General features: G+C 38.8%; 1 protein-coding gene across 2 annotated transcripts; it reads left to right on the top strand.

The window, feature by feature from the left end:
- The first annotated feature begins 177 nt into the window (after positions 1-177).
- Positions 178-19,017, top strand: CAAP1 (caspase activity and apoptosis inhibitor 1). 2 transcript variants are annotated; one of them, XM_048050081.2, is made up of 6 exons: positions 178-1,010; positions 2,229-2,330; positions 3,948-4,032; positions 4,936-5,011; positions 12,196-12,269; positions 17,926-19,017. In XM_048050081.2, exons 1-6 carry the CDS (start codon positions 879-881, stop codon positions 18,267-18,269), a joined length of 813 nt encoding a protein of 270 aa, XP_047906038.2. In that variant the 5' UTR covers positions 178-878; the 3' UTR covers positions 18,270-19,017. The 2 variants fall into 2 exon arrangements, with proteins under 2 accessions (XP_047906038.2, XP_013048833.3); XM_013193379.3 differs by having other exon boundaries at positions 204-1,010; positions 2,229-2,429.
- The last annotated feature ends 8,857 nt before the right edge of the window (positions 19,018-27,874 follow it).

The raw sequence follows: 27,874 nt of genomic DNA, 5'->3' as shown, positions 1-27,874 counted from the left end.
ATTTGCAGGGAAATGATTTGGCATAGCAAAAAATCCTTCATTGGGGGCTGCAGCAGTACGTATCAAGACAAATCAAGCTGCATGAAAAAGTTTGGATAGAAGGTCAGCTTCTGCTACAGCATATTGTGATACCTGGCAGTTCTGTAATTTTGCACTGTGTGAGGCAACAAAGAAATTGGGAACATTTGATTCCATCTCCACAGGAATCTTCTTTGGAGGGTGTCTCCATAGAGACATGCAGTGGTAGCTGCCAGTGGAGGCAAAGTGAAAATAGAAAAGTTACAACACCCCCAGTGCTGTTTGCTTTGTTTTAAGGCTTCACTTCAGTGAAAGGGTGTTAAAATCTATGCCCAGGAAAGGAGCAAGACAGGACCACACCGTGCAACCTCTTGAGACCAGAGGATGCTGGTGACAGGTGTGTGCCTAGCACAAAACTCAAAGCTGGCCTTCTATCTACATTGGTAACCCTCATATAACTTGTGCACTCAAAGCAGTGCTCCTGATTTGAGCTTGCTTTGTCTAAATTCACCAGGGGAAAAGCACGGTTGGGATTTTTTGAGAGCTCTTGCAAGAGAGTTTTTGCCTTCTGCTGGGGGTTAATAGCTTCCCACTAGATCCAGTCAGTCAGGGGGCCGTGCCTGGGATCCACCTGGATCCAGTCAGTCAGGGGGCCGTGCCTGGGATCCACCTGGATCCAGTCAGTCAGGGGGCAGTGCACAGAATGCCTCCGTGGGGGACAGAACAGGGCCAGGGCCAGCGCCCGCCATTTTCCGGTGCCTGGGCGGTGTGTCGGCGGCCCGGAAGGGGCGGCCGCCCCCGGCGGGAAGCAGGCGGGGCCGCGGCCCCTTACGGCCCTTCCCGGCCCGGTAGCGGCGGCGATGGCGGGCCGAAAGTCGTCGAAGGAGAAGAAGAGGCGACGCTCCCGTTCGTGCTGCCCCGAGGGGCCCGCGGGGCCGGACGGCGGCGAGAGGAAGCGGCGGAGCGCGGAGTCTGCCCGCGGCGCCCCCGAGGTGCGGTGGCGGTGTTCTGCGCCCTGGGTGTGTTGGGAGGGGTTGGGAAGGATTGCTGCGGCCCTGTGCCCCTTTTCCCTCCTCCCCCGGTGGGAGAGGAAAGGAAGAGAAAAAGCGGGGGAGGACTCCTGGGCTGAGGTAAAAACGGCTTAACAGGTGAGGAGGGAGCTGAGGAAGAGAGAAGGGAAACAAAACAGGTAATGCAATGACACTTGCGCGCTCCCCTCCTAGGGGCATTCGAATTACCAGCTGGTTCCTGAGCAAAAAAGGTGGCTCACCTCATATTTCACCCGTCTGCCCTTTGTGTTGCTGAGCGTGGTGTTATAGGCACAGAATACCCCATGGTTACTTTGGGTCTTTGCCTGGTGGCGGGCCCCCCAGCTCATTGCAGTGTACTCACTGGTGGGGCAAAAAGGCAGCATTGGTGCTGCACAAATGCTCCTCGTCCACAGCTAAAGCACTGTGGTGTTACCTGCATCTGTTTTAGTCACAAAACTAAAACATGGCACCACGCGAGCTGCTGTGAAGAAAATTTACTCCATCCTGGCCAGACCCCGTCCAAAGCGATATGAGGCACAAGCTCAGAGATGACCCAAATCCCCAAATCACAGTCATTCTGTGTCCTAGCCAGTTGTGGTGCTCAAATACAAAGATGACTGTGTGACACATGATCATGAGTGAATGTCTGTGTCTTCAAAACATATCTGATTTTTAATGGTTCAGTTTTTTTCTGATATGGAAGATATATTTTCTCATACGAAACTCACTTTTTTTTTTTTTCTCAGAAAACTGTGCCACATGGAATTGTGTGTGAATTTCTTTCTTAGCAAGGTAGTTGTAGGTTATCGACTTGGTCGTTTAATTGCAGAGGAAATCAGATAAATGGATTTATTCTGCCTTAAAGCATGCTTTGATGTAGAAGCAGCAGCAAGGTATCTTAAGATAATACTTTCCAGTTAATATTGAAAAATACTTTTTGTCTCTTGAAAGTTTTAAAATTTCTCTTAGCATAAAAATGATTTCAGTAACCAAAAACATAACTTTTGTGATGCGGTTACCCTGTAAGCTAAAACAATATTTGGAAGTTCAGAAATCTATTTTAAGACGTCCCTTGCAATTGTGAGGTAAAAGCTATTGCTATCACAGATGAGGTGTTAAGTTTCCTTCTTTTGTAGTTCAATAGAAAATGAAAATTCTACTTGCCTTCTTGATGTTTAGGAAGAAAAATGCAATGTGCCATCTGGAGAAAAAGTGGAAGAAGCTGAACAACCCAGTGATGTAGAGGAAGGAGGATTAGATCTCAGTGTGTCACTCAAACCGGTTAGTTTCTACATCGCGGACAAAAAAGAAATGCTTCAACAGTGTTTCTGTGTCATAGGGGAGAAGAAACTACAGAAGATGCTGCCTGATATTTTAAAGGTACTGAAATACAGTTACTTGTATGCTTTCTACAAGCTTGAATGCTTGCATAACAAAACACATCTCTCAAGTCTAGTGGACTTCCCATCTTAAAAACTGTGTGTGTTTTTCTTAAATGAAGAAAGGTAAAGTCTCTGAAAGTGAGACACTTAAGATTTGATACACTTATTTCATCCTACTCCATTTTCCACAGCTCCGCTGCAGCTGAATGCAGGCTGATTATTTTTGCACTGTCTATCTGCACTGGTTATTCTTAATGTAAAAGGAGTTTCTAATTGCAGGGAGTGAATTCAGTAGTGTTGTTCAGTAACAAGTTTGCTGATTTGTTAATAAAAGTCTGACTTCTATTTATGTGTTATCTAAATGTCTTTATAAGTTATTAATGTCTGAGATGAGGCCATAAAGCCCCTTCTTGATAAACAGCTTCTGGAAGCCGTTATTGCTCTGGAATTTAATAGTAGTGTCTCTAGAGTTTTACTGACCTAAAACATGCTTTTTGAGTGTTGCGAACAGCAGGACTTGGTGAAAATAGGTGAACAGTCTATGCGGGGGAAGAGGCTTCCGGTGAAATGCCATTTGTGCAGTGTTTGTTAATTAGTAGTTTTTCAATTTCTGTCTTAAATTTTATCTAAATCTGTGAGACAGGTTACAACTGAGGTGAGACTTACTCATTTTAAACTCCTATTGAATTGCTTACAGTCTCACCCATTTCTCATCTCTGGAAGAAGAAAAGAGGTCTAGAATGGCTGGAGGCAAAGGCATAAATGAATTGGAAGTCAGTTGTCTAGTGGTGTAGAACCAAGCCTGCAGTAGGATGGTGAATATTACAGTATGCTCAACACTTAATAATTTTGGTACATGTAAGTGTACATAGCTTATTTATGAGTGTGAAATTATCACTGTTTCACCAAGAGCATACCCAGAAGTACAAGAGATGTGAAACTAGCTGGACTCAGTGTGTGGTATGTATCAAACACGAGAAGTGGATCACAGATTACATGTTTCTTACAGTTTCTTTATTAGGGCGTGCAATATGATGTATGATTCCTGTTTGTGCTTTTTTGATACTTTTGTTCACTTTGTTTCATGAACTTGGGTTCAACAATTGGCTTTGGTCTTTGCAGACTTAATTATGTAATTCACCTGCTCCTGAGTGATGGAAAATTAGGAGTGATCTGGGCTGCTGTTGTTTTACTGTTTCATGCTTTACACCTGCACTCTGTTATTTCTACAGCTCAGTGTCACAACAGCAGTGAAAGCTCTCAGGCAAAGATCAAGTAACTGATACTGTGTATTGCTTAATTTTGAAAACAACACCACCAAAACAAACATAAAAATATTTTTGGTGGTTGTCACGCCTACCTAATGTTCTTTGATAGTTGCATCAGTGCAGATCAGAATAGAGAAAGGACTTGCAATCTGAGTTTCTCATTAGGGCTGGAGAACTACTTAGCTTTCATAATTATTCTGTCCTCAGAAATCTTAGTGGCTTGTGGTCTGTCTTATCTGTCTTCTTAGAACTGTTCCATGGATGAAATCAAAAGGCTTTGCTTGGAGCAGTTGGAGCTGTTATCTGAAAAAAAACTTTTGAAGATACTTGAAGGTATGAATGCAACTTTTAGGCACCACTGTACACAGAGAGAATAAGGAAAACAAAAGTAGTCTGCATTAAACTGCGCCTGTGTTTCCAGGTACTGACACGTATATGTATATATATGCTGGTCTTGATCTTTTAATCTTGGGTGAAATCATCCAGTAATCCTGAAGGTATTAGGGATACATTCAGATCACAGTCGTATTAGCTTCCTTTCCCTAGTACTCAAACTAAGAACAAAGCTTTTGACTTGAGGGGTAGTAAAACAAAAGCAGGAATTTAGAAGCATTGTTTGAAATCCATTGCTTTAGTTAAATTGGCATTAAGTTGCCTCCTGGTTCTCTGGAGGGGAAACCAGATATACTGCAATACCAGTTCAATTGTATTAACAATTGCACTGGAACATTCAGTGTAGTTAAAGGATTCTTAGTGCATGCCTTTGCTCTGCTGAGACACACAATACATATACTTTGATTAAGGATGTGATATTCCAGCATATCGGTATTTTATTGAACTTCCACTTGGTATTTAAGGGCCGTAGAATTCATTTGTAAACAAATTGCCGTCTTCTCAATTAAGTGGTGCCCTTTGAATCTTGAGTGGTAGAGAGTACCTCCTATTACTTGTCTCCTGTGCCTTATTTTTAGTGCCTGTAATATTGTAGTAGCAGTATTTATTCTCTGTTTTTCCATAATACAGTGTAACTGAAAAATGGCAACCATGTGGCTAGCAGGCATCTCATGAATAAGCTTTTTGTTTCTGTGTAAGTCTGATTTTTAGAATGTCTGTTTCAGCTGGGGAGAAAACCCTTTTCTGATCTCATTAGAGTTAATCATTAAAAGTAAGGCTAACTATGTAGCATTAATTGTACTAGGTGCCTAAATTTGCACGTTTGAAATTGTGTATATCTAGGCAAGAGTGGAGCTGATTCTGATACTGACGAGGATGGAGATGGAGGAGACAAGACTGGAGGTGAATCAGTCAGTCAGTGAGTAAAAGAAAACAGTTCAAAGCTTAATTTTAAAATACTGAATGATACTGGAATTTTTCACGAGAAATGATTAACTGTAGCATTGAAAGACCCAACTGCTATATCCTTAATTATTATTTTTTTTTTTTTTGGTAGAATGACAATGAGCTGTTACTGCTAGGAAGCATTGCACTTATAGACATGGCCTAGTTATTTGATAACATCAGATGTTTCATAAGCACATCACTGAGATTTACACTGGCATTATTACCCATCAGTTAACTTGTGATAATTGAACATATGCACAGTCCTAGCCTGCAGCCAAAAGTGATTTAGGTTAATCCTCTTCAGTTGAACTAGAGCAGGTTGAATAAAACCCTTCCCAGTGAAATCCATGAACTTGGTAAAGAGTGTTTTGAGTTCAGCTGAGATGTATCATGTTCCTTGCATCCTTGTTTCTGGTCCATCATTCCTGTCCCAGCTGAAGCAGCGCTGACACTTGCCTGTTCCCATCTTCCCTACTGGGGATGTTATATTAATGTCTAGAGTTTGAAGTACAGAGGTTTCTAGTTGCTCATTATTAGGCTGACATCTGTCAGTTTTGCAAAGGCCAACATTTTTAACCTTTTCTTAAAATACTTTCTTTTTTTAAAAAAAGAGAGACAATTTTTGTGTAGTGTATTATTAAGTCACTCCTTTAATAAAGACAGTTCCTACAGAAGTAGTTGAGGGGGAAAAGAATGTTAATAGTTATCACCCAAAATGTGTCAAATTTTGAGTCTAAATGTGTTTGTAGGAAACAAAAGGCATGTAGGAAAGCCAAAAGCTTTTCTGGTTTGGTTGCTGACCCATCTGCAGCTGGCCCACAGATTCAGTGCATAAACTTAACGAGCCTTTTGAGACATAGTGGCCTTACACGAGTGTTGGGCTGATTAAGGTACCTGTTAGCTGCTAGTTTGGCAAGTTCATCTAGATTTACTAAACAGGAAGAGAGAGGTGGGAAAGATAATGACGGTAATCCAAATTTTGCGTGCTGGTCAGTATCTTTGATTTAACGGAGACCTCATTTCTTTGGCTCAGAACAAGTTATGAAATTATTGAATGAAGTAATTTTCTTTGATCACATCTCATCATATACCAGGTTTGTGAAAAAACAAATATTCTAGAAAGTGGAGTGATAATGTTTCTGCTCGAGGGTAGGAAGGCTCTGCAGGAGGATCTGGATAGGCTGGACTGATGTGCTGAGGCCAGCTGTATGAAGTTCAACAAGGCCAAGTGCCGGGTCCTGCACCTGGGGCACAGCAACCCCAAGCAGAGCTACAGGCTGGGAGATGACTGGTTAGAAAGCTGCCTGGCAGAGAAGGACCTGGGAGTATTGGTTGATAGTCGGCTGAATATGAGCCAGCAGTGTGCTCAGGTGGCCAAGAAGGCCAACAGCATCCTGGCTTGTATAAGAAGCAGCGTGGCCAGCAGGTCTAGGGAAGTGATTGTGCCCCTGTACTCAGCTCTGGTGAGGCCGCACCTTGAGTACTGTGTTCAGTTTTGGGCCCCTTGCTACAAGAAGGACACGGAGGTGCTCGAGAGAGTCCAGAGAAGGGCAACGAAGCTGGTGAGGGGTCTGGAGAACAAGTCTTACGAGGAGCGGCTGAGGGAGCTGGGGTTGTTCAGTCTGGAAAAGAGGAGGCTCGGGGGCGACCTTATCGCTCTCTACAGGTACCTTAAAGGAGGCTGTAGCGAGGTGGGGGTTGGTCTATTCTCCCACGTGCCTGGTGACAGGACGAGGGGGAATGGGCTAAAGTTGCACCAGGGGAGGTTTAGGTTGGATATTAGGAAGAACTTCTTTACTGAAAGGGTTGTTAGGCATTGGAATGGGCTGCCCAGGGAGGTGGTTGAGTCGCCATCCCTGGAGGTCTTTAAAAGACGTTTAGATGTAGGACTTAGTGATGTGGTTTAGTGGAGGGCTTGTTAGTGTTAGGGCAGAGGTAGGACTCGGTGATCTTGGAGGTCTCTTCCAACCTAGATGATTCTGTGATTCTGTTTCAGTTTTTCTCACGTGATACAGGTTTGATGCCCTGTGACACTTTTTTTTCTTGGGTTCCATTTGGAACTGGTTTGTGGCTGTATTCCCCCCTTTGCTTTCTTTCATGGTCTGTGAATGGTGTCAGTACACACCTTTATGTAAACTAATTTTATCTTTTGATCTTTACCCTCTGCTGGCTATTTAAAATATAAAATAACAATATAAAATACTCTTCAAATAAATGAGTCCCTTTGATGATTGATAGTTTGCAAGTGAACTTCTGAATTAAATGAGAAGAAAGCCTTGTTTGCTAAGGAAACCATCAGAAATGTCCCAGGACTTTGTCTAGAGGAATTTTATGATTTTTTAAAAGATCTAATTCAAAAGATGTTTACTACTGCAAAATACATGTAATATTTCACATCTTAAGGAGGTATGGGCGTTTCAATGCTGCTAGATTTCAGGAAGGCAATTCTGTGAGTTCAGGGTGTTTCAGAGCTACAGTTTATACATGTATTTTAACCAAAAACAGAAGTCCTGAGTTTTTTTCCTAAAAGTTCAGCTCTGAAAAATTTTCAGCTGTTTCCATTGCCACTTAAAGTGCTCCATTATTTTGTTGCCAGCTTCTTCAGAGTTAAATGCTATAAATTCTGAAATAAGCATGCAGTATCAGGGCCAATGTTTAAGAAAAACTGGAAAAGGCTCCTATAATAGATGGGCTTGATTATTTGTGAGCTCTGTATAGATATTTTACTGCAATTTTCAGATATCTGTTTGTGTTAGTCTGCAATGGAGTACCATTAAAACAAGAAAATTGATATATATTAAGTTTTCCAACTAAATGGTAGACATTTAATTGAAAGGATTTAGCCAATTAATGTCCTAAAAAAACAGGTGGGCATTCTCATCTCACTGATAAGCTATCAGCAGGTTCTTAAGCTATTTCTTTCATGTTCCCTGCAGTAGTAATAAAACATGTATTAAAAGAAGGAACATGCTATTATAATTTACAGTGATCATATGTTCACATGTATAATGTGAGCAAATGACTTCTTGCTTTGAAAATTTAATATGCATGAAAGCAAGGGATTTTAATTTTATATTTAAATTGCCTTACTTTTAGATTAACATATCTTCTGCTCCCCTTATTTGGAGACATGATTTTGTGCTGCCCTTTCTTAAACCTGTACCTCAGTATAGATAATTTGTAAAAATATTTCCTGTAAATAAACGAAGGTTAACAATCTGAGAATGAAATTGAATCGTGAACTGAACTGCATCTGCTTGGCCACAAGATGGTGCCGAAAGCCTGCCTATTAAATGTAATGGTGATTAGGTCACCGGTAATACAGTCCAATCCAGCCAATTCTGAAAAAAGCTTCAGCAAAATATAAAATGTTCTGTAAAAGTACTTCAGGCATCCAATAAATTTTTTTTTTGACGGTGGTTAGTCTTTGTAAGAATGTTTCTACCATAATCAGCGATACTGTCAAGACAACATGAAGAAACTTTACAATAACTTTTGATGTGTGAATTCCAATTCAGAGTTTATTTTTATGTAGCTGTTAAAACGGATATATGTAACTTCACAGCCATTTCTTTGAACCATAGAAGTCGATGAGTTTTCTGTCAAATGAGTGATTTTAATCCTTGATGAAATATGGCTTCAGAGCTCCTTGTGGTATCAAGGATGTGAAACTTCTTGTCTTCTTTCCTCATGAAAATTCTTGTGCAAGGTCAGACAGTAACACGTTGCTAAAAGACATGGTGCTGTCCAGTGCAGAGGTGACTACTCAGTTGAAAAGGATGAAGAATGTGTGTGGGGGGAGGATGGGGTGTGAGGAGCCTAAGCAGCTTTTGCACTTGGTGATAAGCAGGTGATATGGGGGTGTCACAACCTTACTTTGGTCAAGAGTTCAGTGACTAAATAAAAGAAAAAATGCTGAAAAAAAAAAAGATGCCTCCAGTGGCTGGCCTGTGGCAGTTGGTTGGCCAGTAGCTGGTCCACGGTCCCCGTGTCTCTGTAGCTGCTGACGCTAAGGTGTGCAAGTCTGCAAGGTTTGCAGCCCCACTCCAGTTGCTTGCTCTGACCTCCTTGTGTACACACAGACCTTTCCAGTAGCTGGTCCAGATCTCTGGTGTCCCCAGTAGCTGACTCCTAGACTCTTTATCTGCTGGGGAACTAGCAGAGCCGTGGTCCCTTGATTCAAGTACTTGCAGACCCTGGTCTCTCTGGAATTCGGCCTCTAATTTTGCAGTCTCTTTGGTACCTGACTCTCAAACATCTCATCCTACTTAATAGGTAGACTCGCCTGATGTTTGCTGTAGAACTGATGCATGACACTGAACTTTCCTGAGGAGGTGTGCACATTTCCCATTCTGTTTATTTTCTGGCAGCACAGTATCACAGGCCCCTGCCACCTGTGGTCCTCTCTGCAGCTCCTGGCTCTTAGACACACGCAGACCCCTCGTTTGGAAGAATGGTTAGCTATGGAGTTCCACAAGAAGGCAGGGCAGACTGGTGACCAGGTGCAGGGCTTTGCAAGACAAGCGTACTGACCAGCAACCTGTTTATGTTCATCTGACTGATTCTATCTTCTTTTCTCTCTATTTTCCCTATGCTTGTTCTTCACCAATCTACGTAAGTCTATGCCTTTTAGCATCCTTGGTCCTTCCTCTAAACATCTGATAATGCCCTGCATAGTCCCACAGTCCCCTTAAACACATCCCCAAGTAAGTTATACACAATCCTGAAGTGTTCTTCCCCAGCATCCCATAAGGAGCCCTGTGCTGGTGTCGGTAGTAACTCCCTTCAGTCTGTAAGGTGACTTCTCTAGCTGACTGCCCTTATTCAGTTTCTTTCCTGGCAAACAGGCTGCTGCTTTCCTTTGACAGCCCTTGGAGCAACTTGGACTGGGTGATCCCCCTGTGCTGATCAGGTTAATAACTTCCTTCTCCTCCCCAGATCTTTAAAAGCACAGACAGGAGAACACAATCAACAACTGAGTATGATGAGCCTCAGCTTCGGCTCAGCAGGTGACAGGAGAACAAACCTGAAATTTCTGGGAAGGTGTGCTGTGATAGCATTGTGGGCAGGTTTAACTGGTGTTCTGTGCTGACGTCTGGCCTAACCCCTCTCAATAATAGAGTGAAGATGGGAGGGGACATGTTACTCACCAGGAGTTGTGACACTGCTTTGAAATGTAGGACCATACAAGCTTTGGTTCTGAGCTGCTGCCTGGACCTGACACTGGGTGGTGACAGGGAGGATGGTTGGGGCTAGATGATCTTTCAGGGCCCTTCCAACCCAAACCATTCTGTGATTTCCCCCACACTAGGCTCCACAGGCTCACGGGACTGGTAATTGTGATGGGTCTCAGTTACTCTAAATGTATGTGCGTGTGTGCGCAAAACTTTTCCTTGCTGCTTACCCTTTGCTGCTCCACTTAATAAACGGTAATGTCATGTTGTTACACTGAGAAGTCTGAGACTCTGGTTAACATGTCTAAACTGTCACATAGAGCAAAACTAATTTATTTGTAGCATTCCTTGGCTTATTTTACATCTAGCGTGTGAGGGCTGTAATCAATCTTGCAACACCTGTGGCCTTTGTGGTACAAGATTGATGACTCAAATAGAAAATAAATGAGCAACTATTTGTGAAGAGGCAAAGTTTAAATGATTTTGTGAAGGGGTTAGTGAGTATACACAACTTCCTGTTCAGCATACCTATTTGAACATCTAGTTTGCATTCAGTCCTGCCTGGGAATGGAAAGTCTATCAGAAGTGAAAGGATTGGGAAAATACTTCTTGAGTTGACTAAGCAGGAAGGCAAACTTTAAGGATACACACTACTGAGATGTTTTGAGAAAAATGTATCATGGTAAATAATCTATTCATATTTTAGTATAATAATGTTGAGCAGTAAATTTATTTTGGGGGTTCCTTACTTAAAGTGAAGAACACTTAAAATCTTTCTTCATGTGTTGTGTAACTGCTTTCTGTGGGCACGTTCTCCTTAATTATTGCACTATTCCATACACATTTATGTTGCATTGGATGCAAACATGGGAGAAACACAGAGTCAATTGATTTGTAACCTCTACTACCATAGGAAAGGAAATAGCCATCAAAATAACCCCATCTCTCAGACCAAGTTGTCAAGAAGTATTATGGTGTTCTTTCTCATGACATGGTCATTGGACACCTGGAAAAAAAACACACACCAAACATCTCTGAGAGCCTAGAGAAAATGGATCTGTATTCAATTGCAGAAAAGCCCTTCAGGCCATTACTGAAAAACAAGTTGTTAAAATCATTACATTTAAATCTGTGATACCAAAATCTTGCTATCGTTTTTATAGCTCTGTTTAGCTCCAACGGGCAGGGTGGTTGCATGTTAACTCATAAGAAATCAATGCCACAATAACGTTCTGGGTAGGAAATTGGCAATTCTACTGTCAAAATGCTTGCTAAACATGGTAATTGAAGTTTTTCTGTGATTCTAGGTCCTTCTGTGAGGACTATCCTTTATTTGCCCTGTATATTTCACAGTATTTTCACGATTTGTCCAAGTAGTGTGTACAAAATGCGTGAAGGACATGAACATTTCACAGAAGTATCTTTTCCTTATCCCTTGCATAAAACAGGTGAAACCTTAGAGGTCAAGGGTAGAAATCTTTAAATTGAAGAAATAAACATGGATATTGAATACAACTTAAAGGTTAAGTTACATCTCCTTTTAAAAAGCAGCCCTTAGTGAAAATGTGAGATTGTGATGTAGAAAACGTGAATGGTGGTAGGGTGACAATAACTTCATGAAAATAGCTTCTTAATTTCAAAAGGAAGGAGTAAATAGTATTTGAATGCAACCGAAACAGTAGTTTTTAAAAATATTTAACTCTGTGACAATTTATTCTGAGCTTTAGAGACAAGCTTCTAGGGAGAGCTTTTAGGGGGAGCCTATCAGTGAGGATTGGTATTCTGAGGGGTGTATTGAAATAATTACTTCATCCTTGCAGGTTACGAGGGAAAGCAAAGAAAAGCTCGTTCTCAAATGCTTAGAGATAGCACATTCCTATTGCCCTACCACCACATAATTTCTTTTTAGTTAATGTTTCTTTGAAAAATCCTCTTAAGTTGTAAAAGATGTAGATTAAAATGTGGTGTCATTTGTTTCCAGGCAGGACAACAGTATAGACTCTACTTCTTCCTTAAGAGACGACAACAAACTGGAAGGTCAGGAATCAAAACAAGGTATGTAAGTGGAGAAAGCTGAAACTTTGCTCTCTTGATCATAGAAACATGGAATGGTTTGGGTTGGAAAGGACCTTAAAGATCATCTAATTCTGACCCCCTTGCCGTGAGCAAGGACACCTCCCACTAGAATGATGTTGAACAGTGACTAGTTCAAGATAACTACTAACTCTTGAGCCGTATCTGTAATCACAGAGATGCATCTTCAGAGAAATCACTTGGTGAACGGTTTCAACCTCTCCCTTGGGCCCAATTCCACAAAAGGAGAAAGGAACACTGAAGAAGACATTGTAGGAAATTTGGCTTCTCAGCACTTTAAGTCCGGAGGCTTTTGTGGCTAGAAGCAAACTGTAGCTCTTCAGAGTTTGGTAATTTAGCTTCCAGAACATGACTGAATGATCTTGCAAGGTTCATTTGGCTTTTCTCTTCTAGTTTATCAGCTGAAGAGGAACTTCAGTTATTTCAGTATCTTGATCTGTAGGTGATTGCTAGTACTGCCATTGCCGTTTGCTGAATTCTCTGAGAGTCAGTTTTACTTTGTGTTGAAATGATCATAAGAGTACTCTGTTTTGACATTCATGGAAATCCACTATAATAAGTGTTTGCCAAAGAACTGCTTGTAATTTAATCTTTGTATTCAGTCTTGGTATATGATAGGTTGTTTTGATTGTGCAGAGCTGAGGTCTCTGGGAATGGTGCTTAACACCCACTACTGCTGATGACTGGTGCATTTTACAGTGTAAAAGTAGAGTAGAAGTACTCAACTCTTCGGATCTCTGAGAGGAAAGTTTTGTCTTGTGTATTTTTTCTTTTTAAATGCAAAGTGCAATAGGTGAGATATTCAGGTATTAAAATGACTGGAAGAATAGAAAATACAAAAGTTGGCAAGTTAATGGTACTCATTTGAGTAACTGTTGTGTAAGGGAGTAACTGTTGTGCTGCTTTACCAGCAGCAGTATTTGTTTTATTCCAGTTGTTAAAACAACACCATATAATGACTGTCAGTATTATTTTGTAGATGAAGCACCAAATTGTAGGTGTTTCTGTCTGTCTGTTTATTTTCATTTGGACTATGTCTATTTAGTAACATCAGAAATAGCTTTTCCAATCAGAGAATGTTGCAGTTTTTTATAAGCTGTATTTCTCTTCTGTGAAGATCTAGCGTTATGGGCTTCCTGCAACTCCTGTTTTACAATTCAGAATGCTGTCTTTAAAGATATCCCCTGTAAGAACTCTATGAAGGGTGTTTTTTTTTTAGAGGTAATTAGCGAGGGGAATTAAATGGAGAAGGGAATTATGATAACATGATAACTTTTAGGAGCAGATTGCTGTGACTTGTGAGTAATGCTGTAAGTGTTCCCTGCTGTACTATATAGAGTAACCGTAGACCAGACAGATTTCCTGCAGATCTCTTCTACTTTGGTATTATCGAAGGGAATTGATGACTGTTGCAGGTGATTCCTTCACTGTTGTTTTTTATGACTTTATCAACCAGAGTATCATGATGGCTTAGGGCTATAACAGTGACTTCACTCAAGATAAAAGCTTTAAAGAGTTTATGAGAATATCAATAGAAGTGATAAAATGTAACTCTAATCATTCTTCTTCAGCTTATGATGCTGTGGGAAAAAACAGATTGAGGGGTTAAACAAAAGGGCCTAAAAAAAACCCAGACAAATAAAACATGTTAGAATGAATTTCACAAATATAGCTGAAGGAAAAAGTAAAAGTTATCAGATTGAAAAAGGTAATGAGAAATGCCAAACATGAGCTTTATTACTGGGTAAAATTAAAAGTAAAAAAAAGGGAAATGCAGCCCACCAGCTAATTAAACAACATTTGTAGGCAAATAGGCGTGTATGAATATTGTGTATTATGCAGTTTTGGAAGGCCCAAATTCTGAATGGAACCCAAGGCTGCTTTAAATGACTTGTTTGTTTAATATCTGACCAGTACCTCACAGAGTTTTGCGATGGGTTGACCCCAGCTATCAGCTAAACACCACAGAGCAGCTCAATTACTCCTCCCCCAGTGGTGCAGGGGAGAGAATTGGAAGAGCAAAAGCAAGAAAAACTCTTGGGTCAAGATAAAGACATTTTAATATGTAAAGGAAAGCTGCATGCTCAAGGAATGCAAAATAAGGAATTTATTCACTACTTCCCATTGGCAGGCAGATTTTTAGCCATGTCCTAGAAAGCAGAGCCTCAGCTGCTGGAGAAAACAAATAACCATTTGTCTATAACTGTGCAGATCACCCTTTCCTCCTTCTTTTCTCCAACTTCTATTGCTGAGCATGACGTCATATAATATGGAATATCCCTTTGGTCAATTTGGGTCAGCTGCCTTGGCTCTATTTATTTCCCAGCCTCTTGCCTATCCCTAACCAATTGCTGTGGGGTCAGAGTGAGAAGCAGAGGAAGCCTTAGCAAGCACTTTTCAGCAGTAGTCAAGACAATGGTGTGTTATCGACATACTTCTGATATCAAATCCAAAACATAACACCATTGGGGCATCTGTGAAGAAAATTGACACCTGTCCAGCCAGGCCCAGTACAAAGTCAGTTTACCTTTGGCAGTGAATTAGGTAATATGAATATATTCAGGAGGTAACTTTCAGGTATTGAATTAGGATCCATTGATGCACCTGGTTTTTCATCCATGGAAATGCTGTTCAGTTGAGCAGCATGTCAGGTCACTGACTGATGCAAGACAGAAGAATTTCCATTTCCTTATCCTGTTGATTCTCATTACTTCTGATCTTTCACGTATTTTGTATCTTGCAGGGTAGAGTTGAGAAGATAGTGTACAAAGTTGATTTTTTAGTATAAGAAACGGGGCAGACTGCATCTGAAATTGAAATACTAACCTTGAAGCTACTGTTACAGTAGAAACATGGCAAAACCACTTAGGACTGAAGAAGGCTGTGGTATGCACATCTCATATGAGTACTTCTTACACACTGCTGTGAGGATTTTGTATAGCTTCAGAATCATTTGTGCTTTAGGCTTCTAAATTGTAGCTTATTTTACAAAAATCGAAGACCAAAAATTCTATGTAAACTTTATTTATGTGGCTAATCCTGCATTTTCCAGAGCTGGATACTTTCTTAACAGCTTTGATGAGGATGTTGGAGATGCTGCATACATTAGCTGTGTATTTGCCACATCTGATGTATTCTGAAGCATGGTGGGCAGTTCTTGCAGTTGTGTACTGTAAACAGTGTTATGAGGTGCTGGAGGGTCGTGGCTGATGATGGTGCAACACCCTGAATCAGGAGTGAATTCTCAGGCAGGGTAATATGCTGTATTCCAAAACAGGGACTTAAACGTTATCCTAAGGCATTGTCTATCAGGAGTAAGGAACTGAGTATATTTTTAAAAATATACAGATATTTAAAAAAAAATCTTCAGTACTGAATGAATAAAACCTTTCAAGTTACATGAAAAAAAGGTTTCTCTGCTTCTTTCCCCCCCCATTTTTTTTAAAGCATGGAAAATGCATTTATTCCTTCCTTAGTATTCAGTATTGATTTTTTTCATGCCCTCAGGATAGCAGGAATGTCATAAAAGCCAAGAAAAATAGCTTTTCCAAAGGTTTTTCTTCTCTGCTTCATCCTTGTGTTTTCAAGAGCAGTCTCATGTTTTCTTTGCTGTATTTTAAAATATTTTCTATACAGTAAAAGACACTGAAACATTAACAGCACAAAACAAAGACTTCTAAAAATAACCTTTCAAAGATTCTTTACCCTTTTTTGAAAGAGGAGATAATTGTTCATATTGGAATTAAAACCCAAGTCCTCAAAGGAGCATGGAGAACTATCAAAGTTATTTCCAGAATTTTTGTAACAATAAAACAGTAAATGTGAGCATCTTGAGTAAAAAAGCCAATGATAGGAAGATAATTAAAGATACCTAAAGTCATAGGTCCGTGCTTTGTTAGACTACATTATCCATGCTTTTTAATAATCTGAACCTTAGTAGGCTTCTCAGTGCCTGATGTTCAAAGATAGCAGTCACAGAGGAAGTGCTTGGGTTTCCAGTATATCAGTTGTTTAGTTGTTGAAAGCAATTCTTGCAAATCAGTGATGCTTCTAGCCCTGCAGATCAGTGATTCAGGAACTAAAACTGTCGATAGATGAAACTAGCAATTGCACCCCCACCCCCCAAAACAAACAAACAAAAAACAACAAAATAGAGTTCAGTGAAAGAGAACCTTCTAAAGCCAGACATGAAAATATTGATTTTAATAATCAGAGTTGCAGAATGGTTTAAGTTAGAAGGGACCTTTGATGTCATCTAACCCAATCCCCGTACTCAAGCAGGGGCAGCAAGAGCAGGCTGCTAAGGATTCTATGCATCTGTGTCTTGAGTGTCTCCAAGGATGGAGACTCCACTGCCTTTCTGGACAATCTGTGCCAGTGTTTGACAACCCTCATGGTGTGTTTAAAAAAAAAAAAAAAAGTATTTTCCTATTTTCAGATGAAATTTCACGTTTTAATTTTTTTCCATTGTTGCTAACATTGTCAAGAGTGCACTGCTGAGCCTAGCTTGCTTGCCTTCATGGTTTTCCATATTGTTAAAGGGGAATTAGATAAATTAAAAACAAAAAACAGGTTTGCAGTACTGTCTAGATATTTATTAAATATATTTTTGTATATAGAGGATCATTATGGCTTATAGTAGCTTACATAGGAATGGAAACTTTCTTCAAATACTTATGATAATTATACTTATTTCAAAAATACAGGTCTTTAATTGTAAGCTCTCAATATTAATTAACAAGGAACACAGTGGTACTTCTGCACAGTGGTGCAACCAAAAGCAATTATAAAGCCTTTAAAGTCAGTAACTTTATCATCATTTGGTTATAAATTCTTCATTTGAAGCAATGAATGGTAAGTTTCCAAAGGTACAAAGTTTGGGAATGCACTAATAATTTCTGAGGCCAAGGTGTCAAAAGCAATAGTCTCCCTACAGCCAAATTGTAAGATGGTTACTTGAGCTCTGACAGGGTTTGGCTTTTATCTTACAGCACTGCCTCATCTAATTGCTCTTCTTTGTAAACTCCCAACTTTTTGCCAGCATTAAAAGCCAATACCGTAACTTTCGCTGTTTTTACTGACGTGAGTTAAAGATGTCTGAAATAGTTGTGTGATAGATTCTGAATAGTTATACTGTAGTAGGATTTTCTATTAATCTTCAGTATTCTGCTTGACGTAGTGTCCCACTTCTTTTAAAATAAGTAAAATAGTTTTAAAGTGTTTTTAAAATTGCATTTTGAAAACTAAGTTTACTTTAAAGATAACAGTAATCAATTCTGTACTGCAGAAACTTCCTTGTGATATAAAACCTTATGGCTTTTTAATTGGGGAAAATAGATCATGTAAATCCATATGATGGAATAAATTTTCCTGGTACTACAGCTCTGCAATACTATATGTTCTTCTAAATTGGCATAAAAATGCATTAACACTTGTCTAAATTAGATCAGCCTTAAAAGATGGAGAAGAAAAAGAGGAGGAATTAGTTGTCTCAAATTCACAGATCTTTTTGCCACCCTTAATCTACAGAGAAATGCTTTAAGCAGAAGCGAATTTGTAAGTTGAAAGAAAAATTGTTCTGTTAGGTTGCTATATGATTGTTACATTTGTGTTACAGGCAAAGGAGAAGATAGCGATGTCCTCAGCATAAATGCAGATGCATATGATAGTGATATAGAAGGCCCGTGCAATGAAGACGACGGCTCGGATGTGCAAGAAAACACCATCAGAAATGGAGCCAGTCAGATAGATGACCTTCAGAAGGACATTGAGAAAAGCGTGAATGAGATACTGGGGTTGGCAGAATCTAGCCCAAAGGAGTCCAAAACGGCAAGCGTAGCTGTTCCTCCATCGGAAGGTGTTCAGCCATCAGCACAGCAGCTGGAGCTCCTGGAGCTCGAGATGAGGGCCAGAGCTATTAAGGCTCTGATGAAAGCTGGTGACGTAAAAAAACAACCCTAAGGTTGCTTAGATTAAAGCTTCAGTATGTTTTGAAGAACATTATATCTTTTCTCTTCAGCGCTAAAATATGTTTGGGTTGGGTATGACATTCCTCATTCAGACTCTTACCGTGTATCCCAACCTGCGGCTTAAGCCATTGATCGTTGTTTTCATTGCCTTTGGTGTGCTGCTTCCATCGCTGGCGCAGATGGGCTGGTTCGATGCTGCGCTGAGCAGTGTCTTTGCTGCGTTATCTCCTCGAGGAGGTACAATGTACAGAGCTATGCTGTGAACCTGGTGCCTTCAGGACAGGTTAGAAAAATCAAGCTCGTTATAACCCCATGGTGAGAAATTAACCAGTTACTTTATTTATTAGCAACTTCTTAACTACTTGAGAAACTTGATTTATATACGCTTCTTTAAAAATGCCATTTTGAAGAATTTTTTGTGGTGTGACAGCCTTCAGCATTCTGCAAGGTGCTCTGAGATGCTTATTTCTCCTTGAGGCCCAGCTCACAGCAATGTAAATGTTCTAGTTACGTTGATGGATGATTTATTTTGAGAAAGTTAAAGGCATGGTTAATTTTAAAAAAGCTAATTTGTTAGTGTTTTTTTTTTTAATAAACAGTTAAACTGTTATTTTCAGAGAAAGTGCCTGAAAGTGACAAATACCAGGGTTTTTGTATTGCTGGTTGTCTAATTGTTACTCTCCTCCACTGTTTGTCTTCTGTGTCACAAATGAAATAAAGAAAATGGAGTTTTTTCTTGATTGTGAAGCTTTTTTTTTGTTGAATATTTGGTATAATATTTAGTACAATGTGGTAAATTAGATTACTTAGAAGTCCCTGAATGTTTAGTATTTAACTGCTTGTCATTTCATGTCCCCTGTAAATAGTATTATCGACCTAATTTCAGAGTAAATGCTTGTTAGAAAAGGCACTTATGTATAATTTTATATACAGTTTTAAAATCATAATTCTACATTTTTTCATTTTGAAGGTATTTATTTTTAAGTAATTTGTATTATAGAATGAAAACTTTTCCTCCTATCATTTCCTGAAATAATTACAAAAATTCTGATTCTGTTGAGTAGTGCTATTTTCCTACTTGACTGCTAATCAAATTCTTATTAAAATGTGTGCGTGTTTACATATAAACACAAATCAATTTTTATTACTGTATGAGGTTTGTGATTGTGGTCCTTGGTAAGTAAAATGATGTTGTAACGTGATTTTCCTTTGACTGTAACTTGGAAAGCAAAGTAGATACTTTATAATAGTGCCATAGATATTTAAGAGTAGTTTGTGGAAATTATTACAGCATAGGTCATTCTAATGAGTACGTTCTTAACTATCCTGCAAGGTTTATAATTCTTTTCCTTTTTCCCCTCCTCCTTTCATTTTTGCCTTTTCCCCTTTCCTTTCCCCCTTTCATTTTATGCTTTTTCCACTCTTTTCTCATTTTTGTTGATGGTCAAGTACACTGTCTTTACTAGCAAGTTTCTTATATATTTCTTAAAGTACAATTGATTTCCTCTAGCATCAACAGTATAGAGAGTAAAATGGTAGTAACATAATGCAGCATAAATTTGATTTTGAACTAAAACTCTCATTAAATACAGCTGAGAGAAGTATGGTTGCATTCAGTAAATGATGGCAGTAACCTGAGTAAATTATACCTGACTGTAATCACTGATTCACAGCAACATTTATCTATTATTTTTTTAGCAATCAGAGGATGTAAGTTAGAATATATATATATATATATATGCCCAGTCCAACAGATAACTGCCTCAGAATATGTGTGTGTTGTCTTCAGACGATGTCATCTAGCTGTTTGGGAAACCTGTGATTTATTTGAGGACAGAGAAACAAAAGCAGATAATGGGGGAAAGATAGTTGGGAAGACTGTGTGCTGTCTTGTTCTTCTACTGTAAAGACAGAGGCTTATGGAACTGTGTTAGACTGTGGCAAGATGCTTTACTGCTGCTATATGTAGATAACCCCTGTCCTTAAGGCACTGAATTCCTCCCTTTGCCTCCTGTGGAAACTGAAAAATCTCGCCTGCAAGGGCGAGTTGCACTATGCAACCCTATACATGTCAATCAGTAGCAAAACTTGATACTTATTTTTAGCCTCTCTTCTTTCATTTCAAGGTTCATTTGCCAGTTCTGCAACCTGTCATTGCATTGATGAGGCTTATAAAATCCCAAGCTGTGGATAAACAAAAATCAATTTTTAATATTAAAGAAAAATGGACAATACAGTTGATTGACAGAAAAAATGTTTATAGATTTGTATCTTTCCTTCCCTTTTTATTGGAACTCTTTAACACCTATGGTTTCATCAGTAATTTACCCTTTCACCTGCAGAGTTGATTCCTTGCTGCCTGCAAACTCCCGTGGCTCCAATGTATTTCTGGCAATCACTGAACAGCTAAAGCTTTCTTCATGCAGAATTCTTTTGAAGGCGAAATGTAGATCAAGTTTAAGTCGAACTAGGTTTCACACATCACCAGAAGGGCTGAGGCAGTCAAATGTATGGCTTTCATACAGTGATGCTGCAGAATGATGCATTTGCAGTTGTTTGGAAGCAAGGAAGTACTTCTGCAATTTTTAAGTAATGATAAATTAGAACACAGTTCTCCTAGCTACTTGTTGGAGGTGACTGTTTCTGAATTGAGCTTCCTTTTCATGCCTTTTTTTTTTTTCCAGGGTATCTTAAAAGATCACTTTGTAGTGTGTTGAACTGTCAAAAGTTATTATTTCAACATGTGATCTGTACCGAGAAATTGCATATGCTAAATTTTTTAATATGTAGTGTGACAAAGATGAAACAGGTTTGCTATGCACATGATGGAGGTGTGTAATTACAGCTCAGTTAAATTTGAAATTAAAAGAGAAGGATTCCAAGAAAATTAAATTAAGCTGTTTACAAATTATATGTGTGTGTATATATTCAGACAGACTTCATGTGATTGATTGCACAAATGCTAATTAATTTTTAGGATATTGTACTTTTGTTGCTTAGATTAAAAACAGATCAGCTAAATTATGTGGGTTTCTGCACTAATTATGTACACAACAAACATCAGTGCACAGTTAAAAAACACAATAGTATATTTAAAATACATCTTAACACAGCTGTTTTTTTCTCTTCTAAATATCTCTGATTCTTTTTCCTTTAAAATGAAATTTACTCCACTTGGAGGAAGAGACAATTTGTATGTAAAAGGTAGCCATTAATTATTAATGAAATATTAATTTTACTGGATTTTGATAAATCAATTGGTTGGCAAAAAATATTGTACACTGGATATTGGTCAGCATAAGGAGAAAGATCCTTATTATATTCCAGCTTCAAATTTAAATATCTTCTAATTAGTTTTGGCTGTCCTAATAGATGAAACACTGTGTGTTTTGGGGGAGGAGGGCTGATTGTATTAGGTAAATAAAAACACCTGACTCCTCAGAAAACCCAAAGTATCTATTATTCCTGTTGACAGTCTTTGATGTTACTTTTGTGGTGATGTCATTGAGAATAATAATTAGACTTCAAGATGCCACTTTTGAGAGACAAATCATAGGCATTTCCTGAGGGGAAAAAAATCACTGTTTTTAACACTTTTCATTACAGTATTTGCTCCCTCTGAAAAATATTTTGCCTGTTACTTGGAGCCTTGCATTATATATATTTTTAAAATTATATGCCATAAAATATTTTCTTTGCTGTTTAAAATGGTTATAATTATTAATGACAGTGAATGAAAGCTGTGATCGCTGAGTTCATGTTGCTTCTAAGCAGATAAAAGGGTAGCACATCGGTTATCAAATTATCCGTGTGGATGATTTAAGATATTTCTGTTCTAACTTGGTGCTGTTGAAATGTCATATTAAACATGAATAGTATGTAACTGCACTGTGAATCTCACCGAGCTGGGTAGCTGGAAAACACTCTTCTGCATCATTGCCTGCATTTGTGGGAGGATGTTTTTAGAAAATGCAGTCACCACTTAAGGACCCTCTAACGTGACAACGCATCTCTGCTGGCTGAATCCTTGCATGTTCAGATCTACAAAGTTCCATATGCGTTTGCTTGGTTATTGCTATTAGTTTTAAAATGTCTTAACTAAATTACTTCATTTTCATCTGTGGATACAGCATATCAAGGGTTTTCTGTAAAACAGTAAATGAAGAAAGGCTTTGTGCATGTGAATAAGTTATATGGCATTTTACGTGCCCATCTTAAATTTATAAGCACTGATTTAGCTTTATGGGATCATTGAAGTAGGTAGACATGCCCTTTTCACAGAAGGTAGTTAAAGAGGAATTGTGATATAGATTCTTTAATAAGACAGGGAGATGAGGTGGTTAATTCATGCACTGACATAAAGAACAACGCAACTTTAGGAACAAAAGCACCAGATTAGAAGCTGATTATGAAGTCCTGCAATTTATCCTCAGTAATACAAAGCTTCATGTTTATTGCTAAGTCAGTCTGCAATCTGTGGAGAGAAAAAATGTATACCTTCTTTACAACAAAATTTAAAAGTTAAAATGCTGCAGTTTTTTTTTGTTGTTGTTGTCTCCTGTTTTATGGTCCTTTCTTGTCATTAATATTATTAAAATATGCAAACAGGATAGATAAAAGATTAAGAAAAACCTGAAGCTTGTAAAATGTTTTAGCCATATACCAGTTAATCACACTGACTCTAGTTAGAGAGGGAAAGACTCAAAACCATAGCTGTTAATACTGCACTGTTGTTAAATTGTGGAGCACAAGTTATCATCTCTATTAAAAATGCATGCTCATACAGTAAGTACACCATTGCTTTCTTAAACACGTGGAAAAAATGTCATTTTTCCTAAGATCTGTCTTCACTGTCAGGCTCAAAGGTGATTTTTTGTCTTTTGTCTCTCACGGTTCTGAATGTTGTTCTTGAATTGTAACAGTGAATTGTTGAATCTCTGATCTTGCTTCCCACCTTCCATTTTCTCACTCCACTCAATCTAATTTTATTTACAAAATTCCGGCTTTATTTCCCTGGAATACTGTGTGCAGTTCTGCATGTCTGCTTTGAAGACATCTGCTGGAAGTGGAACAACTGCAGAATTCAAAGGTCATCAAAGGAACAGAAGACAAGAGACATTAACAGAAAAGTTAGTTTAGTCAAAAAATATTAAAGCTTTGAGGGGATATGTCTTCTGCCTATAAAGACAAGCCGAAGTAGAATACTGGGAAAGACAATGAATATGAATATTGGTGAAGAACGAATGCTTATCAGGTGGCTAGGAAGACATTTTAGTTACTTGTTCTCTGGCTGTCTCCTTGTGTCTCCTCACTTCCACACCACTACATGCCACTAGGGTTGGCATGTGTACACAGAAAGCTGATTGAACCAGGATATCCTGTGTTTTTTGCTTCTCCCCACCTAGATCAGCATGCTAATAACAGTTTGCTATGTTGACATTTGGGAACAAGTGGCTTGAAAGTGGAAGGAGAGTTGAGGCTGCATAATGGGCCCTGCTGCTGAAAAACTTTTATTAAATATGGACTTGGTATTTGGGGGTTCAACAGTGCTCTACTTGGGTGAAAATACATCTGCTGAAAATGGCGCTGATTGTATAACAGAAATGTGATAGCCAGTCCAGCATCTTCCACTTGAAATCTGAGGCATCAGAATTAACGTCTGCAATTAAATTCTGGCTTGTTGAGGTAATACAGATCTTCACCCAAAAATGCTAGTTAAACTGTTCCAAAATAAAACTACTTTAGTTATTAAATTTCCCGTCTATGTACTACTGATAGCTGATATGTTTTTTTAAGTAGAGGCATTGTAATTGGTACCATATGTAGTCTGCACAAAGCTAGCGTCTCATAATGGTATGGAAGTAAAACTTTTTAATCGTGTCCACGCTAGGGGGCTGTGTTGCTTTAACAATGTCAGTGTCAGAGAGCTATATACCAAGAGCACAACTAGAGCTGTATAAACAACTTCTAAGCACATTTTTTCCCTGCATAAAAAGGGATGGGAACAGAATAGTAAAGGGGAATGACTTGCAATTTAGACGAATATAAGGTAGCAGCAAGGACATTTTGTAACGTGTGTATATTTAGATAAGATGTTGAAATTTAAGGATGAAGAGGTATACTTGTTGTCCTGACTTGATACGAGCGAATCCTGGTTACTTCAGACCTAAAGTGGCACTTGAGATTAAGGACAAACAACTCAGTTTGGTGGAAGCGGGAACAGGTAGGTTGCTCTTTGTCAACATTTAGTGACATTAGCATTTTCTCTTCTGTAAAGGGGAATTTCTACATACTGCACGTCCCACTGTTTCTGGTGTAGTGTCCTACTTTGGCTGGCCTGCACCAGTCTCTGAATCACTGCAGTGCAGTGAGATTACTCTCTTACAAATACAGGCACTCCCTAACCTATATTTTTAGGAAGCTGTCTGCTTTATCTCCCAACCAAAATTAAGATTAGTTGTTTGATTAAATATCTTCTCCAATTTATTTGCCAGACCTCATCAGGATGTTGATGTATAGAGATACTGAAACTCGGAAGGGTGCAGTATTGGAAAAATGAACAGAATGGGCCACTTGGCATTGTAAAGGCAGGTAATATCTTTTCCACCTTTATGCCATTTAAAATTAGGTATTTAGGCCATTTAGAAAAAGGTATTTAGGCCATTCATATTAGTCTCGTCTTGCTAAATATTGGTGTCTGGTAACACAATACAAGAGTTTAGTCAGTTGTTTCATCAACTAATCTGCACATGCCTTTCAGAAATGCAGTGGTTGTATCTGCTTTGCAGGAGAAGTTTAGTAAACATTGCAGCAATTCTGTGTTTTCAACGTTTAAGGGTATGCATTTATATATGTATTGGCATGATGATGTTCATTTTTCAAAGTAAAGTAATACTGAAGTTGGTAGATAACGGACTTAATCTCCAGTTGCTGAATCTTGGTCCTGTAGCAAAAATAGTGAAGCTGTGCATGCATCCATGTCTGTCCACAGGCTCAGATCATTCTAGTGTGGTGAATCCTGTTCTTTTAATCCTCGCCGTGTTGGGATGCTTAATAAAAACACTGGCTGCACATGAACTAAGAAATGAAATTTTCTAAGATTTTTGTTATTTCATGACAGTATAGCATGTCAAAAATGATACTGGTTGAAATACTTTTTAGTGGACCTGTTTTTGAAAATATGTGACTTCATTGCCATATGCCTAAATTAATACCGAAAGTCTTATCAGGAAGGCAAGCCATAAACCACAGAGGAGGAGAACAGCTATTGGGCAACTAGTTATAGAATCACAGAATGGTTTGGGTTGGAGGGGACTTTAAAGATCATCTAATTCTAACCCCCTGCCATGGGCAGGGACACCTCCCAATAGACCAGGTTGCTCAAAGACCCATCCAGCCTGGCATTAAAAAATTCCAGGGATGGGGCATCCATAGCTTCTCTGGGCAACCTGTTCCAGGGCCTCATGACCCTCAGAGTAAAGAACTTACTCCTAATGTCTAATCCAAACCTGCCATTTTTTAGTTTAAAACCATTACTCTTTGTCCTATCACTACATTCCCTGACAAAGAGTCCCTTCCCAGCTTTCTTGCAGGTCCCCTTTTAGGGACTGGAAGGCTACACTGAGGTCTCCTCAGAATCTGCTCTTCTCTTCTTTAGACTAAACAACCCCAACTCCTTCAGCCTGTCCTCACAGGAGAGGTGCTCCAGCCCTTGGTCCATCCTTGTGGCCCTTCCCTGGACTTGTTCTAATACATACATATCTTTCTTGTGCTGGGGGTCCCAGAGCTGAATGCAGCACTCCAGGTGGGGTCTCACGAGAGCAGAGCAGTAGGACAGAATCACCTCCCTCGACCTGTTGGCCATACTGCTGGTGATGCAGCTCAGGATACTGTTGGCTTTTAGGTAAGTCTGATACAGTTGGCTTTCTGGGCTGAATATATATACATATATATATATATATATATACATACACATATATATATATGTGTATGTATATATACATGTATACACACTCCTTTTGCTGCAGAGGAAGGTGATGTCAATATTTTTCATGAAATATCAGTAGGTCAAAAGAAATGAACTTAAAAATGAGAGTGGGGTCAATGAAGAAAGGCAGCTCCTAAAGCTGTTGGGGTATGATATATGCCTATCATCAAAAACTGTAACCAGGGTCAGTAATCAGTAGGCAGTGCTAGACAGAGTAAACATATAAACCTGATCAGAATTGCAATTGAGACTATCACTTTAATGTTGGGAAGGGCCTAATACCTTTAATTTACTGTTAGCAATGAAAACAGATTAAGAAAATCTCCAAATGCCAAATTTTCTATGGACCAGTAAGTTTTATATTTTATTTTGTTTTATATTTGTATTTCCTAAGGAAGGCTTTCCATGTTAATTGTGCAGTTAAGCAAAGAACAGTCAATGCTCTCAGGAACAAAGTTCTGTGATCTACCCCCATCACGTCCTAAAGGGAGCAGATGCATGAGGTGATTATATTGTGAGATGTCATGCATGTTTACTACTGATTTTATAAATGACATATATGCCCACATATACAAATTAGGAGTTTTCATTCCTTATTCCTTTATATGCAAAAGTTAGAAAATAATTACTGTTTGCAGCTACCTTTATTTTTATTGACAAAATGTTGCAATCTACACTTTGTCTCACTACTTCATTTCATTTTTTATGTATATCTCAGTAGGGAACTCTAAACTGTATTTTTACAATGTCCTCTCTCTGCTAACTTTTATCTTTAGCTACTGAAGATTAATAATCCCCATACCTTAGCTGCAGAAGTTTAATAAACAAAGCTTAATTGAAATAAGAGAGGCACAATAAACCCAAAGGGTTCTGCTTTAGCACTAAAGATTCATGTCATTTTTCTTGTTTGTTGTGTGTTTTTAAAAATTGGGGTGGGGGAAGGGCTGGAAGAGAACTTCAGGTTTTTATATTTAATTGAACTAACAGCATGTGCTGACAAGTAATAAATAACAGTGACACAGAGTGACTAAATAAATTGGTTTCCTCAAGCAATGATTCATTCGCTGTCTTTCATTGCCATCAGGTTAAGAGACAGCTTCTTTTTGCCAGCCTACAGGAGAAATGCTTGATAGTGTAATAACCTTTTCTACTCCAGCCACAGCAACCTTTTAAATGCATGGAATTAATATAAATAAAAATGCAGCAATTAAAACTTGAGCTTCCTCTTGGCTTACAGAAATAAATAAATAAATAAATAAATAAATCCCTGCAGAATCAGTTATCAAAAATGCATCTCACCATGATTCAGTGTGCTTTATAGGAAGAAAACACTGCTGATAGGCAAGGTTCTTTTACTTTTTTAGAAGAAAAAATTTTTTAAAACTGAATCATGATTTTAGTAGGCTTCTACTTAGCACTCATCGTTCAAGAACAGGATGAATACAGTCCAAGTTCTCACTAAAATTCTTTTCTGTCAGACTTATAACCACTTATGAAATAAATTGGTCAGTTCTTTGAGTGCACCATTTAGAATGTTTTCGTAATAGCTTAATATATCTTGTACTTTACCAACTTTAAATGGGGGTCATTGCCACAGAGACTGGCAAGCA

The sequence above is a fragment of the Anser cygnoides genome, chromosome Z, assembly GCF_040182565.1.
Source record: "Anser cygnoides isolate HZ-2024a breed goose chromosome Z, Taihu_goose_T2T_genome, whole genome shotgun sequence".
In the NCBI taxonomy this organism is placed as follows: Eukaryota; Metazoa; Chordata; class Aves; order Anseriformes; family Anatidae; genus Anser; species Anser cygnoides.
This window is presented reverse-complemented; position numbering and strand designations above follow the sequence as displayed.